Here is a 17,505-nt window from a genome sequence, read left to right on the forward strand (position 1 = left end):
CTGATGTATGCAGATGTATGCTCACCCATATGACGTGGTAGTTGACCCATGTGAAGTGTTTACCTGTTAACTTTGATGTTAATTGAAAATTTTTGATCAAATAAAAATGTAATCCTTCTACCCTTTTCATCAAATTTATAATATTCGTACTCAGATAAACATCCCCTTTTAAACTCCCTTAAAATAACTAACTAAACTCCCTTAACTGCAGCTAAGAATATTAAATTTTCTAAATTAAAAAATTTTGTAATTTTAACATTCAGAAATATAAAACTGTAATTACGGAACAGATGTTTTTAATTACTACTGGAATTTACTGTGAAGATACAGGAATTTGATATTAACACCGGAATGCTGGATTTAATAAAGTAATAGAGATAGTTTATCCTTGATTATTTTTAAGCGCTTATGGGTAGTCTAGAGTTGTTGAGTATATTTAGGCGAAAGTGGCTTCGAGTGCAAAAGGTTAATGAACGATGCGTAGACGTAAAGCGAGTTCACGGGAAGTGGGTAGAACAGACAGAGATCGAGCACAGGTGAAGAAACGTGAAATGAAAGAGAACAAAGAATTCGGAGAAAATTAAATTGAGTCTACATAATAACGTTCCTCTGAAAACGTTATAATCCTCCATTTATAAAATCAACATGATGAATATACTGTTCATTTCTTAATCGTTTTTGGAAACAATTTACAAATGGTAATTTTTCATGCTGCATTTGCTCGAACAAATTGCACTACAACTTCAAGCTTTGAAATATTGGAGTTTAGAAGTTTCAAAGCTGAAGTCCTAAAGTTTTGCTGGTAGTTTGGGATCTGGACTTTGGAGATTTTACAATAAAATATAGCACTTAAGCATTTAAAATTCCTATGTCCTCCATTTTCTACGCTCTCGAATCTTTATGTCCCCTAATTTCTACGCCCCCGAATCTCTACGTCCCCTAATAACTGGGCACCCCGAATCTCTACGCTTTCGAATTTCTACGCGTCCAAATTTCCGCGCTTTCGAATTTCTACGCGTCCAAATTTTCACGCTTCCAAATTTCTACGCTTCCAAATTTCTACGCGTCCAAATTTCTACGCGTCCAAATTTCCACGCTTTCGAATTTCTACGCGTCCAAATTTCCACGCTTCCAAATTTCTACGCCCCCGAATCTCTACACTTCCAAATTTCTACGCGTCCAAATTTCCACGCTTTCGAATTTCTACGCGTCCAAATTTCCACGCTTCCAAATTTCTACGCCCCCGAATCTCTGCGCTTCCAAATTTCTACGCGTCCAAATTTCCACGCTTTCGAATTTCTACGCGTCCAAATTTCCACGCCCCCAAATTCCTACGTCTCCAAAATTCTACGCCCCCAAATCTCTACGTCCCCAAATAACTGGGCACCCCGAATCTCTACGCTTCCAAATTTCTACGCGTCCAAATTTCCACGCTTTCGAATTTCTACGCGTCCAAATTTTCACGCTTCCAAATTTCTACGCCCCCGAATCTCTGCGCTTCCAAATTTCTACGCGTCCAAATTTCCACGCTTTCGAATTTCTACGCGTCCAAATTTCCACGCTTCCAAATTTCTACGCCCCCGAATCTCTACACTTCCAAATTTCTACGCGTCCAAATTTCCACGCTTCCAAGTTTCTACGCGTCCAAATTTCCACGCCCCCAAATTCTTACGTCTCCAAAATTCTACGCCCCCAAATCTCTACGTCCCCAAATAACTGGGCACCCCGAATCTCTACGCTTCCAAATTTCTACGCGTCCAAATTTCCACGCTTCCAAATTTCTACGCGTCCAAATTTCCACGCTTCCAAACTTCTACGCGTCCAAATTTCCACGCCCCCAAATTCCTACGTCCCCAAATTTCTACGCCACCGAATCTCTACGTCCCCAAATTTCTACGCCCCCGAATCTCTACGTCCCCAAATCCCTACGCCCCGATATTTCCGATATTCCGAAATTTCCTCACCTCCAAATTCTCAAGCTCCTATATTTCCAAATCTTCCTAAATTTCAAAATCTCTCAATTCCTATATCCTCCAATTTCCGTATCCTAAATTTGTACTCTCCGTTAATCCTAAATTTCCACGTCCACAAACCCCAAATTCCTAATAACCATCAGCTTCATCCAAGCGAAATTCCTTAATCAGTAAAGCAGTCGTATAATCTCAGTTCTCGTTAAGGTTCTATATTTATTAGCGGTCGTTTCCACACCATAGTCACTATCCCTCGAATCGAGCATAAAAATAGCCGGAAAATGCTTCGCATCGGTGCTCGGAGCTCGATAACGTCCATGAGTTCCCTACCGCTTCGCGCAGCTATCTTGACGCGTATGTCTTATTAATATTCACGACAGCTAGATTCAGGCGTCGATAATTCGCCGGTGAACAAACTTTCAATACTCAATCGACTCGGTGAAATGATCTGAAATGATCGACTTCCTGTCTTAAATCTTTGTGACGATCACAACAAGTGCGCATCCAAATTATATTTTTGTATTGTGTCTGATGGTACAGTATATTCATTGTGGTAATTCTTTAGAAATTTGACATTTTCTTTAGTAATTAAAGAAAATTTTTGAAAGGCAAGTATTCTGTGTTTTTAGATTCTTTTAATTTTGGAGTTTTTGGGTTTTCAAATTTTTATATTGTGAAATTTGTATGTTTTTAAGTTCTTATATGATCAAAGGGATAGGTCTCTAAATTAGTATATGTATAAATTTCTATGTTCTTGAATTCCTAGGTACCCCAAAGGACTATTCTTCAAATTTCCACGTCCTCAAATTACTAGACACCTCGGATTCCTACGTCCTCAAATTTACACACCCCCAAATTCCTACGTTCCCAAATTTCCACACCCCCAATTCCTATATCCCCAAATTTCTACGTTCCCGAATTACTAGACACCCCGAATTCCTACGTCCCCAAATTCCTACACCCTCAAATTACTATGCACCCCGAAACCCTACGTCCCCAAATTTCTACATCCCCGAATTACTAGACACCCCGAATTCCTACGTCCCCAAATTCCTACACCCCCAAATTACTATGCACCCCGAAACCCTACGTCCCCAAATTTCTACGCCTCCAAAATAGGGGATATGCCGAATACCTACATCCCCAAATTTCTATGCTTCCAAATTCCTAAGTCTCCAAATTACTTGACACCCCGAATCTCTACATTCCCAAATTAGTAGGCACCCCGAATACCTACGTCCCCAAATTTCTACGCCTCCAAATTAGGGGATATGCCGAATACCTACGTCCCCAAATTTCTACGCCTCCAAATTAGGGGATATGCCGAATACCTACGTCCCCAAATTTCTGCGCCTCCAAATTAAGGGATATGCCGAATACCTACGTCCCCAAATTTCTACGCTCCCAAATTACGGAATATGCCGAATACCCACGTCCCTAAAATTGTGACGCTCCCAAATTCCTATGTCTCGAAATTACTAGGCACCCCGAATCTCTGTATTCCCAAATTAGTACGCACCCCGAATCCCTACGTCCCCAAATTCCTAAATCCCCAATATCCTACCCTCATCCCCAAATTCCTACGTCCCCACCTTCCTCCGTCCCCAGCACCCACCTCTCTTAAGTCCCTCGTCTCCAAATAAAAAACTCGCCATTATTTAACCGTCCCGGCTAATTAAATTTACCGTCCAGACGTGACGAGTATCCCAGACGATCTACGATTTTATGCAAAATTCATGATTGTATCAGCAGCACGTCGTTTAGAGACATCCTTCAAGTCCCCGTATCAGGGGAGATGAAATATAAATACGAGAATTCGTGTCGTCTTGAACGACAGGAAGAAGCTTATTCGCGAGCACGTAAGAATGATTAATGCAGCTTATTTCCATCGCTAAGTCGCTGCCGCGAGGAAACGAACGCGACAGGGTGGACGAGCTCGGAGATGGATATGTGGCCTCATAAATATACGATACGCGTTTCATTGACGGATATGCAGCCTACCTACCGAGAAATATTCTCCTGTTCGTACGAAACCTGTGTTCTTTAGTTTTTTTCCGAGAGCGTTAAATTATGATTTTACACGTGCTAGGGGAAGAAGGAGATGGGAGGTGGGACGTCTTTTTGTGTGTTACTTATCTGTTGATTTACACGGGTTTTAGAGAGATTAATTTAGAACTAACCTGTCAGAATGAGTGACTTCGGGTTTATTTTATAAAATTTACTGTTGTCAAAGTTTGTGGTTAAATTTATTTATTTTAGTTGCTGGTACAAGGTGGTTATTTTTCTATTTTATTTTTTATTTAAAAGTGTGTGTTTAACATTGGTACTTCTGATATTAAAAAGAAACTGATGCAAGATCATTTTGATAATATTTTGATAATATTAATGTGAAGATAGATGTTGTGTATTTTATATTTTTTGTTATAAAACTCAGCAGATGTTTCATATTTTTCTGACTAAACTGTACCAAACATTTCGATCCAAAATCTTACAAATGAAACTCTTGCAACTTCTCCACTTCACAAGACAAGTCTGCCACAGAAGAAAATGATCGTACATCGTAATTGACATACGTCCACAGAAGAAAATAATTGCCCGTCGTAATTGACATGGAAGCAAGTTTTTCGCGCGTAATCGACGCTTTCTTTTCGGGAGGTTCCCTAGAAGGGATGATCGATTCCGAATGGCGATCACGACTCGGCGTGGGCCTTCTCGACAGAAATAAAGTCACGTTCCACGGAAGAAATACGAGCGACCCATGCTGAATTCACTTGTCGTTGCCACATGCGTCGCTACCGAATGCCCACGCATAGACGAGCCAATCGTTCGCGGCGTTATTCGAACAGCCTCTTCAGGTTCCTCGAATGAACCCACGAAAAGATACAGGAGACGGACAGATTATAATATCGGAACAATTGTTCATTTGGTTAAACATATCACTTTAAAGGATATGAAGGATGAAGGTTGAAGGATGAAGGTTGAAGGATGAAGCTTGAAGGATGAAGGTTGAAGGATGAAGTTGAAGGATGAAGGTTGAAGGATGAAGGATGAAGGATGAAGGTTGAAGGATGAAGTTGAAGGATGAAGGTTAAAAGATGAAAGTTGAAGGATGAAGTTTGAGGGATGAAGTTGTAGGATGAAGGTTGAAGGATGAAGGTTGAAGGATGAAGTTGAAGGATGAAGGTTAAAAGATGAAAGTTGAAGGATGAAGTTTGAAAGATGAAGGTTGAAGGATGAAGTTGAAGGATGAAGGTTAAAAGATGAAAGTTGAAGGATGAAGTTTGAGGGATGAAGTTGTAGGATGAAGGTTGAAGGATGAAGGTTGAAGGATGAAGTTGAAGGATGAAGGTTAAAAGATGAAAGTTGAAGGATGAAGTTTGAAAGATGAAGGTTGAAGGATGAAGTTGAAGGATGAAGGTTAAAAGATGAAAGTTGAAGGATGAAGTTTGAGGGATGAAGTTGTAGGATGAAGGTTGAAGGATGAAGGTTGAAGGATGAAGTTGAAGGATGAAGGTTAAAAGATGAAAGTTGAAGGATGAAGTTTGAAAGATGAAGTTGTAGGATGAAGCTTGAAGGATGAAGTTTGAAGGATGAAGTTTGAAGGATGAAGTTTGAAGGATGAAGTTTGAAGGATGAAGTTTGAAGGATGAAGCTTGAAGGATGAAGGTTAAAAGATGAAAGTTGAAGGATGAAGTTGAAGGATGAAGGTTAAAAGATGAAGGTTGAAGGATGAAGTTCTGAAGAATGCAGGATGAAGAACCTGTATAAAGTTAGTCCACTTTGGTCCAACTGCTGATGTATAAAAATTTGCTGATAAACAAAGATTTCAACATAATCAAATACAACTTCTGTGATGGTCCAAATGATAAACCTAAAATAAAGATTCATTATGAAGCTTCTAAATTATAAATTATGAAGTGCCTTGCTACTTGTAGCTGCAGTGGGATTCTTGTTGATAGATGCTTCATCAGTGAAGACACGAATGAAGTATCATACGATTACTGCCAGTTATGAAGTACACGAGATGGACATTAATTTGAAGCACTTAACTTCAGGAATAAGTGCAATTATTAGCGACTTCATAGAACTTGTACACCTGAAATTAAGTATCTAAAAACTAGCTCGAAAGATGACTGATTTGACAATGTCGTTTCACAATATCATTTTTATGAAGCTTTGAATGTTGTTTGACAATATTATTTTTATAAAGCTATGAATGTTGTTCAATCTTTGAATGTCGTTTGACAATATCATTTTTATGAAGCTATGAATGTTGTTCAATCTTCAATGTCGTTTGACAATATCATTTTTATAAAGCTATGAATGTTGCTCAATCTTTCAATGTCGTTTGACAATATCATTTTTATAAAGCTATGAATGTTGTTCAATCTTTGAATGTCGTTTGACAATATCATTTTTATAAAACTATGAATGTTGTTCAATCTTCAATGTCGTTTGACAATATCATTTTTATAAAGCTATGAATGTTGCTCAATCTTCAATGTCGTTTGACAATATCATTTTTATAAAGCTATGAACGTTGTTCAATCTTTCAATGTCATTTGACAACATCATTTTTATGAAGCTTTGAATGTTGTTTATTCTTTCAATATCGTTTGACAATATCATTTTCATGAAGCTATGAATGTTGTTCAATTTTTCAATGTCATTTGACAATATCATTTTCATAAAGCTATAAATGTTGTTCATCTTTCAAAAGACATAGAGAAGTCCCACTAAACAATTGCGAAGGTTAGCCTCTTTATAAAATTTGTAGTCAAGTCTCTTCTCAAAAGATTGTCTCCTCAAACCTTTTCGACCAACATGGAGAATCTGTGATTAGAAAAGTTGGATATTAAGAAATTCCCCTGCTAACTTAATCAGAAGCTTCCGAACACCAAAGGAGGAAATGAAACCTGTCCGAAACAGCTAAGTCCTGGACTTTGTAGTCCGACTGATCAAATAGTAGTTGGTCCTTTTCGAGCCTTTTTCCGCAGTCTCCCCAAGGAGTTATCGATTACGGCAGGCCTGGAGCGTTAAATACAATTTTCTGGAGTCCCCGGAGAGCGGTGACTCGGAAAGGGCCGCGTTAAATCGTGAATCTTCCCCCTCGGTCGAGATCCCACGTATCCAGCCAGTAACTGTCGGTAAAGGCTGGTCAATTGGTGTGAACGTACTCTGTGAACGCGTCCATTCTGGCTCGCAGCTTGGGAAGAGCCCCTTTAGAAACGTTCCACTGGCAGCGGGCCATCCATTAATACGAATTAGAGTATTTAACTTGGTGAGCGAGCGAACCGTGGAACGAGGAAGAGAGACGAGGGAGGAAACGAGGGATAAAGGAGAATGAAAACGCTCTCGAATCGCGTTCCACGGAAAAGAATTACTCGAACGGTTACTAAATTTCTTTTTTTTAACGCACTTCTTTCGCCGGTCATTTCGTACGAGGAATTTTCTTGGCCAAAGGTGTCACACTTTGTTTTGTTGACCGCGGGGATTTTTAGAAACATTTTGAAATACGGTTACGCTAAAAGTTTTGAGAACCTGGCTAATTTAAATGGTAAATGATGTCTGGTCATTTTGGCACTTACATCGTTTATCACTTGGACACTATGGACTTTCAACATTTAGAAGGAAAATAAATCGCTTGATATATAGGTACTTCATGTTCGAATTACTGACTCTATATTAATATTAATAACTCCGCTCTTAGGACGCTCTTAGTCTTTGTTCAAAAATGGAGACATCGTCATCCCTTCTCTACTGATTTCTTATTACTCTTACACTGATATTATTTTTGTTATAATCACATATGAGTTATGTTATCATTTTTTTATAGTTTATATATTCCATAGTCATATGTATGATATGTGCAGTACATAGTCTGTGTAGTATCATATGTGTCATATGTATAGTTCATAGTCTGTGTAGTATCATATGTGTCATATGTGTAGTACATAGTCTGTATAATTTCATATGTATCATATGCGCAGTACATAGTCTGTATAATTTCATATGTATCATATGTGTAGTACATAGTCTGTGTAGTATCATATGTATCATATGTGTAGTACATAGTCTGTGTAGTATCATATGTATCATATGTGTAGTACATAGTCTGTGTAGTATCATATGTATCATACGTGTAGTACATAGTCTGTGTAGTATCATATGTATCATACGTGTAGTACATAGTCTGTATAGTATCATATGTATAATACATAGCCAATCGTACATTCCAACCTATCATTAATAATCTAGCAATCTTATTCTTTCTTATCGAAGCAATTTCCCTTTGTTTCTCCTCTAGCATTTACATCATTGACCATTTTAGCTCCTCAATTCTTCAATGAAACGCTACACGTCCTCTACCGCCATCTGTCGAGAGCTTTATAAAACGCGCTTCATTGAGCTTCTCGCTGTAAATTCTTCCTAGACAAACGAAGAGATGTCTCTAAATTTGAACCGGTACGATCGCACACGCCAAACAAGATCGAATCGTTTCAGCATCGAAACCCACGATGAATCTCAGCTCTCACAATCGGAACGAATTCGAGAACACGATTCGACCATTGAATAATATGACGGAATTGCAGCTCGTTGCAATCGTCGAGCCGGTAATTTATTTCGCCGTCTAATAAACGTCGCTTTGGACGAGGAATCCACGATAGGTCGACGATTGCGCCAGAAGAATTGCGCTTATTCCCGAGGTTAGAAGAGCCTCTTCCTCTCGATGTCGTCATTCTTGAATCCGTTGTTCGCGACGAACGCCTTCATGAAATAACGCCGCCTGTTAGTGACCGAATGCCTAATGATTTATATGCGACGCGGTACGTCCTCACATAGTCAAATACGGAGTTAGACCTACGTGTCTATCATGCGTGTCGGCTACTTGGGTATTCTGTGAAAACTACCTTTCCCTTTCTAAAAGTTTCGGTCATTAGAATTAAACTTGGTACGTCTGACACTTTTGGGTAGATGAAGATTATTGTAATATTTGGCCACGCGTTGAGTTCTAGAGCACTGAAATCCTATGCGTTGAGTTCCAGTGCACTGAAATTCCACGCGTTGAGTTCCAGTGCGCTGAAATTCCACGCGTTGAGTTCCAGCGCGTCGAAAGCTTTTATGCGTTGAGTTCCAGCGCGTCGAAGTTCCACGCGTGGAGTTCCAGCGCACCGAAATCCTACGCGTTGAGTTCCCAGCGCACCTAAATTCTGCGCATTGAGTTCCCAGCGCACCGAAATTTCACGAGTTGAGTTCCAGCGCTCTGCAGTCCTACGCATTGAGTTCCAGCGCGCCGAAGTTCCACGCGTGGAGTTCCAGCGCACCGAAATCATATGCGTTGAGTTCCAGTGCGCTGAAATTCCATGCGTTGAGTTCCAGCGCACCGAAATCCTATGCGTTGAGTTCCAGTGCGCTGAAATTCCATGCGTTGAGTTCCAGCGCACCGAAATCCTATGTGTTGAGTTCCAGTGCGCTGAAATTCCATGCGTTGAGTTCCAGCGCACCGAAATCCTATGTGTTGAGTTCCAGCGCGTCGGAAACCTATGCGTTGAGTTCCAACGCACTGCAATTCCACGCGTTGAGTTCCAGCGCACCGAAATCCTATGCGTTGAAATTCCACGCGTTGTGTTCCAGCGCGTCGAAAACCTATGCGTTGAGTTCCAACGCGCTGCAATTCCACGCGTTGAGTTCCAGTGCGCTGAAATCCTACGCGTTAAGTTCCAGCGCTCTGCAATTCCACACATTGAGTTCCAACACGCTAAAATTCTACGCGTTGTAGTTACGATCATTATAATTCGGTCACTAGAAGCTATGAAATCTGATTTAATTGTTTGAAGGCTGTCTGTGGAGTAGATAGCTGTGGGAATTATGTGGTGATTAGGTATTTGTGGTTGTCTGGAATTAGGCGTCACGAGCAACATCTACCTGTGAATTAGTATTTGAAGACACAGTCAGAGGTAGATATTTGAAGTGATAGATATTTGAAGAGACAGCTAGGGTTTAGGTGTTTCGAGGTATAGCATGGTATTCGAGCTGCATGCGAAATTAATATTTGACATACTAATCAGGTACTTGGAAGCTACAGATGTGGCATTCGTAGATAGCTACTAGCACATTAGGTATTTGAGGACATGCTTAACCCAAAGGTATTTCAATCTACAACCCGGAAATTTGAAGACAAGATCAGTCACCGTATCTACATATCCAAAACGTTACATATCGATCTTTCCTATTTAGAACCATTTTAATTTAATCACAACATTCTAGCTATAATAAGAATCGCTATAGTTGAATCTGTGAATCTCCATAAATCAGGGAATCAGCCATCGAATATGCCCGAAGTTGTCACGTACCTAACCTTACGATGCTGCTTCGTTATCGGAACACGGGTCTTCCGAACATTTCAGACTCTCTTGCTTATCGTGCAGTTTCCGTTCGCGCGTATTGCGCTCATAATTGCTCGCTCATTTTCATCCACGGATTAAGCGGCTCAGACAATAAGCGGTTTAGGTATCCTGCCACTGATGCCCGTTTCCATCCCTTGTCCTCGCCTTCTCGTCCCTACGTGTCTCCACCCTTGACTCTCTGTCCCTGTCGTTCCTACCGCTCGTCCACTATTGATTCCAGGTTTATTCTTGGCGGGGTGGTCGGTTTGCTGGCGTCAAAACATCGAAAGCACCGGGGAAGGGTAACGCGTTTCAAGACTTTATCGTTCGTGGATAGTCCTCGTTCGATGGCTTAACCTAGTGTGTTGACATTGGCAAAGCTGGAAGCTCGATGATTAAGTTACTGGAACGTGGAAAGTTTAGATTCTTCGGACATTTCTCCGTTTATGGACTACGATTGAGTTCATAAGGCGATGGTTTATAGCTTTGTGATACTAATTGCGTCTATAAGTCATAGCTGTAATTATTGCTGTTATTTTGACATAAATCTTGTAAATAACCTTGATTGAAAAGATGCGTTGAGTTCCAGCGCGCTGCAATTCCATGCGTTGAGTTCCAGCGCGTTGGAATTCCATGCGTTGAGCTCCCAGCGCGTTGGAATTCCATGCGTTGAGTTCCCAGCGCGTCAGAATTCCATGCGTGGAGTTCCTAACGCGTCAGAATTCCATGCGTTGAGTTCCAGCGCGTCGGAATTCCATGCGTTGAGTTCCAGCGCGTTGCAATTCCATGCGTTGAGTTCCAGCGCGCTGAAATTCTACGCATTGAGTTTCAGCGCGCTGCAATTCCAAGCGTTGAGTTCCAGCGCGTCGGAATTCCATGCGTTGAGTTCCAGCGCGTTGGAATTCCATGCGTTGAGTTCCCAGCGCGTTGGAATTGCATGCGTTGAGTTCCCAGCGCGTTGGAATTGCATGCGTTAAGTTCCCAGCGCGTCAGAATTCCATGCGTGGAGTTCCTAACGCGTCAGAATTCCATGCGTTGAGTTCCAGCGCGTCAGAATTTCATGCGTTGAGTTCCCAGCGCGCCAGAATTCCATGCGTGGAGTTCCCAGCGCGCCGATATTCTACACGTTGAGTTCCAGAGCTCTGCAATTCCATGCGTTGAGTTCCAGCGCGTCAGAATTCCATGCGTTGAGTTCCCAGCGCGTCGAAATCTTACGCGTTGAGTTCTAACAGTCTGGCGTTCGAATGTATTGTTTTACTATATACTTGAGTGCATATTATACGCAACATATTGCATCTAACAAAGTATTATATAAAATCTCCAACACCAGAATTAATTAAAATATAGTCGCAAGATATTCCGCTGTCCACTTTTGATGAATAATTCTCACGTAAAGTGTGCATCAAACAAACTTCAGGAAATTGAAATTAAAGTCGAGGCTATTTTTTGCTGGCCGTCATATTACGCTCACGTGTCTTCCGAGCGATAACGCATAATTAACCTATCCCTTCTAGCCACCTTTAATCTACCGCACTGCATTCGTTAATTGCAATTCAAAGCAGTGATTACGCGTCACTCATGTCGCTTCCATTATTCGTGTCGCGATCATCCAATTACGAAGGCAGACATTAACAAAAATGGCCGCGCACTTAAATCCCTCGACAATGTAACGTTGAGTAAATTAACCGCGGTCAGAAACAATACGAATTTGTTCAGGAATTTCAGTGCAGGCTCAGTTTCTACGATTGCTCCTTATTCAACCCGGGTCGTAAGTGTCCCAACGCGTTTCGAACATGTGACACGTTTGTGCGCGTGATTGGTGCGGTTGCGGATGCGGAACGGTTTAATAAGCTGCGGTACGAAGGGAGCAACGTTGCTGTATTATTGCTGGATAGCTGGTATATTGTATGTGACGGAAATGAGAAACATAGCTGCTTGGCTACCTGCAAATTATTGCGTATCATACACAATATTCGAGTACTTGAACTAACTTCGGGTACTCGGGTTCAGATAGCTGTTTGAATTATCGGTCCAGATGTGTTTTAACTGCGACTTTTATTGTATATATTTATATATGTAATCGTATGTTTGTAATTTTGAGGATCCTTTATTGTATAGGGCCAATGGTCATAGCAGTTGAGGCTCATATAAAAAATTAATCAATCAATTTATTGTATAGGATCTAACCTTTCAGATATGGTAAAATTACTCCAATATAAAATCACACTGAATTAATTTAACAAAAACTGAATTGAGAGATGTGGAAACAGAGACAGATTGGAACTGTAGATCAAATTCTGTAATTCCAAAATTAAACTTTTTCGATGATTTCAAACTTCTGAATTTGGAAATTGAATCTTTGAAAAGTTACTAAAGTTGAAAAGTTTGAAGATTGACTTAAGTTCATTACACTCATTTGTCATTTTCTGTATAATCCCACAATGAACCTTAGCTCGGAAGAAATAAGATAATCCCATTACATCGTTGAAGATTAATATACTATTACTTGTCAAGGATAAGCGACTACCAAGCCTTTACTCTCCTTTTTTCTGTGACAATCGTAACGTGAATTACCATAGCCAGCCCATCTGCGTTAGTTTGCCATACTGCCAAACATGGTGCTGCCTCGATCGATCACCAGCTTCCCTACCTTATCTACGCTGGTCGATAATGAACCCATCGAGTGGGAAAATCAATCGTTCCTCGCAGATATTAATTAACGACACTTCACCTCTTTACACTGGATTTAGTTTTCATTTTAATTTCAATATCCTTTCAATTAATAATCCCTTCGGGTAATCCAATAAATCTGTTCACGCGTTTTCAATTTCTCTTCTCCGAATGTGTTGTAGACTGTTCTTCAAACGTTTCTGATTATGTTTTAAACGTTGCTGGAATGTTGTCAAACATATCAGAATATTTTTGAACCATTGCAGAATTGTTATCAGACATATCAGAATTTTTTTCAGGCAGAGAATAATTTTCAGATATAAATTATTTTTCAAACATTGCAGAATTGTTGTTAAACATATTGGAATATTTGTCAAACATTTCAGAATATTTTTCAAACATTGCAGAATTATTATTAAATGTCTCAGAATATTTTTAAGACACTGCAGAATTGTTATCAAACATCTCAGAATATTTTTCAAGCATTACAAAATTATTATAAAACATCTCAGAATATTTTTCAAAAATTGCAGATTTGTTATAAAACATCTCAAAGTATTTCCCAACATTGTAAGCTATTTGCAAAGCCTCTAAATGTCGGAACAGTAAATGTGTGATAATTTAAATGACGTTATGGAGACAAGCGCGTCAGTCCTTAAATTCCCGTTGGTTTTTCCCTTTCGCGAGCAGCCGCCATAAGAGGCAACCCAGGGACTCCATGGTCTGGTGCTCTCGAAGGGGAAGCATGCTCTGAATGGTCCCTTGTACGTCGGTTAGTTTCAAAGCTAGACAACACGGAACAGTGGAGGTTCTTGTTAAAGGGGCGGTATGATTCTCTTGGAGTTTACTCCTAAAACTATCCACCGGTGACGAGAATGGTCTATCTGGAGCAACGGACGATCGTTCGTTCGCTGTCGTCTTGATGACGTTCAATGGATTTTCTGCTTGTTCTCTTGGGAAATCGGTCTCTTTCCTTAGACCTCTTCGCAACGTGGAGCGCGATAAAAAGACGTCGTTAACGGACGACGATCCTCTCGATAAAAAACTTCCTTTTATCGTGCTTGCAGATAGTGTAATTAAATTCAAGGACGAGTATTAAAATCGAGACGTTTGTCGGACATTTATGCGCTTTTTGTTCGCCATAAATTCATGGGAAGTTGTGTCGTGCAGAAGTTCTTTGACTTCTCTCTTCGAGTTTTGATATTATTTGACATTTCTGAATTCGGAGATTCAGAAGAGACTTTATAGATTTTCTAAATGAGGACATAATGTAACATAGTGTTACACATAGCGTGCTATATGCAACGCGTAGGATTTCGGCGCACTGGAACTCAACGCTTGGAGTCACGGCACATTGGAACTCAAAGCGTAGGATTCCAGCGCACTGGAACTCAATGCGCAGAATTTCAGCGCGCTGGAATTCAACGCGTAGGATTTCGGTGCGCTGGAACTCAACGCGTAGGATTTCAGCGCATTGGAACTCAACGCGTGGAATTTCGGCGCGCTGGAACTCAACGCTTGGAGTCACGGCGCGTTGGAACTCAACGCGTAGAATTTTGACGCGCTGGAACTCAACGCGTAGAATTTCAGCGCGTGGAATTTCGGCGCGCTGGAACTCAACGCGTAGGATTTCGATGCGCTGGAACTCAACGCGTAGAATTTCAGCGCATCGGAACTCAACGCGTAGAATTTCGACGCGCTAGAACTCAACGCGTAGGATTTCGGCGCGCTGGAATTCAACGCTCGGAGTCACGGCGCGTCGTAACTCAATGCGTAGAGTTTCGACGCGCTGATTTCAGTTACATTATTTACCAAAGAATTCTTTCCACACCGTCAACTTTCCTCTATAGCCTTCAACAATTTCATATAGACAGATTTTCCTGTAACAATAGTCTGACCGAGAAACTAGCTAACCCAATGACATATTCCAACGAAGGAAATTAGGTCGGGGAATCGGGGAACGTCTGCTCCTTTCATTTCACCTCCTTTGTGAATTAACTCGCTCTTCCCGTGGGAGATAAGGTACGTGGAAAGAATCACGATGATTCTTCGAGGTTACTCGATCCGCTCGTTCGCTTCGCGTTCATCGCGGAACCCTTTTCAAGCAGCGGATCCTCCACGGGTTTTCATTCTTCGCGCGTCTTTCTGTCGAGGGAGCTTCTCTTTCGCCCATTGTTTTCGTGCGCGGACGTCTTCACATTTTTATTTTCCTTGCTTCAGCTCGTTAGAACCCTTTCGCCGAGTCTATAGCGCCTGGAAAATTTTAATCGGCATCCTGAGAGTGTACTTTCAATTTTACGAATCATTTGATAAAATCTTTGAAATTATTGCTGTTCGATATGGTACCACTTTTAAAATTGTTCAAATATTGTATACACACTTTTAACATATTTCAACATCAGTTGAAAGCAACTTGCTGAAAGCATCGACAACAGTAAACAACCTATTAATACATTTACCCTTCTCCTTGAGAGAAGGGTTCTCTGAAATGTATAATTTCTGAAACCGTATAATTTTGGAATAATATTTTCCAGTAACCCCTTCCGAAACAGAACGTTATTCAATCGACTATTTCTAAATCTAATCAGCCCACGTATTACCCGAACATTTCCTCGAAGCTTTTTTCCCCGACGAAATAGAAGTGTAGCATGTCGGTAATCGGTGCGCGTGCAACACGCAAAATGATTTGCGGCCTGTTTGGCATCGTCCACTTTTAATACCTGTGCCTATCTAACGTATTTATTGCCGTAAGCAAACGTGAAAAATTCATGCGGGCACAAATCATCGTCTCGTTCGTCCCATTTAAAATGCAAAAGACAAAGTTTGCGTTGCTGTTTTCGCCAATCTCGTGGAATATTTACTGGAGTCCTGCTTACGTAAGAACCGGCCTCTCGCATCGATTCGAATCGTGTTTAAGCTGGAATAAGGACGTTACGAAAGACAGACGAAAGGACCACAAAAGGATCTTTTCGTGCAGCGTGTTTCGATCAAAGGATGAATTTCCGAGAGGAACGCTCTTCATTCCTCGAAAACTATTACATAACTAATCGGCAACAAAGCGCGTTCTCGTGGAATTGTGTCGGGATTTTCATAATGAAACATTCTATTCGAGTCTGTTTGGTAATTCCAATGTAATTTAGTTTTAGCACACTTTTGGTCAATGTTAGAGCGCGTTAGAATTCCATGCGTTGAGTTCTAGCGGATTGCAATTCCACGCGTTGAGTTCCAACGCACCGAAATTCTACGCGTTGAGTTCCAGCGCGCTGAAATTCCACGCGTTGAGTTCCAGCGCACCGAAATCCTACGCGTTGAGTTCCAGCGCACCGAAATCCTACGCGTTGAGTTCCAGTGCGCTGAAATTCCACACATTGAGTTCCAGCGCGTTGAAATTCCACGCGTCGAGTTCCAGTGCGCCGAAATTCCACGCGTTGAGTTCCCGTGCACCGAAATTCCACGCGTTGAGTTCCAGCGCACCGAAATCCTACGCGTTGAGTTCCAGCGCGCTGAAATTCCACGCGTTGAGTTCCAGCGCACCGAAATCCTACGCGTTGAGTTCCAGTGCGCCGAAATTCCACGCGTTGAGTTCCCGTGCACCGAAATTCCACGCGTTGAGTTCCAGCGCACCGAAATCCTACGCGTTGAGTTCCAGTGCGCCGAAATTCCACACATTGAGTTCCAGCGCGCTGAAATTCCACGCGTTGAGTTCTAGCGCGCCGAAATCCTACACGTTGAGTTCCAGTGCGCCGAAATTCCACGCGTTGAGTTCCCGTGCACCGAAATTCCACGCGTTGAGTTCCAGCGCGCCGAAATCCTACGCGTTGAGTTCCAGCGCTCTGAAATCCTACGCGTTGCTTGCTGTGGTTCTTTAAATTACACGAAAATTTCTCTCATAATGTGTCAAAGTTTAAATACAAACGCTTTAACAGCTAGTGATTATATTTGCGGACAGAGGACGTAATATAAGAACAATATAAGTTGAGACTCGTTGTACTAACGAAGGACTTTTTGCTTACAGCACATGGTGCAGACAGGAATGGCTGCGCCCTACGGTGGGGGTGTCTTCCCCCCGCCGGTGAACGGCGTAGCGGGTGTCGTAGGGGCGGCTGGGGCAGCCGGCGAAGTAAAACCACCACCACCTGTACCTGTTAAAGAGGACAACAGCGGTGCACCCCAGCAGCCTCCACCTAGTGGACCTCAGGTACCACCACCAGCGGGTGCCCCACATCCAACCGCCCCTGGTGCCCCGACCGCGGCCAGCTTCAGTCCACCCCCGCCTCCAAATGGCGTGGATCAACAGGCTATCGTAAGTTACACCCAAATATTTATTTTTTCTTGTCGATCCGAATGTATTTTCGGACTGGCGTTTACTGTCGGTGAGAGGGTTGGCTAGGGGAAATGTGGAGGATCTCGGTCTCTACATTTTTATAGTATATTTATATCAGTTTGAAATTTAACTGAATAGGAGTGACAACTGCAGT

The 17,505-nt window shown here is 41.6% G+C and overlaps 1 protein-coding gene across 12 annotated transcripts in view; it reads left to right on the forward strand.

Annotated features, from left to right (window-relative positions):
* LOC100878167 (RNA-binding Fox protein 1) overlaps positions 1-17,505 on the forward strand; it is a 341,805-nt gene that overhangs the window by 203,010 nt on the left and 121,290 nt on the right. For all 12 annotated transcript variants that reach the window (XM_076530956.1, XM_076530957.1, XM_076530955.1 and 9 more), the window contains one exon: positions 17,043-17,330. In XM_076530956.1, the coding sequence (XP_076387071.1) occupies positions 17,046-17,330 (285 nt within the window). In that variant the 5' untranslated portion in view covers positions 17,043-17,045. The remainder of the gene's footprint in view (positions 1-17,042; positions 17,331-17,505) is intronic.

This window comes from Megachile rotundata, chromosome 4, assembly GCF_050947335.1.
Source record: "Megachile rotundata isolate GNS110a chromosome 4, iyMegRotu1, whole genome shotgun sequence".
NCBI lineage: Eukaryota > Metazoa > Arthropoda > Insecta > Hymenoptera > Megachilidae > Megachile > Megachile rotundata.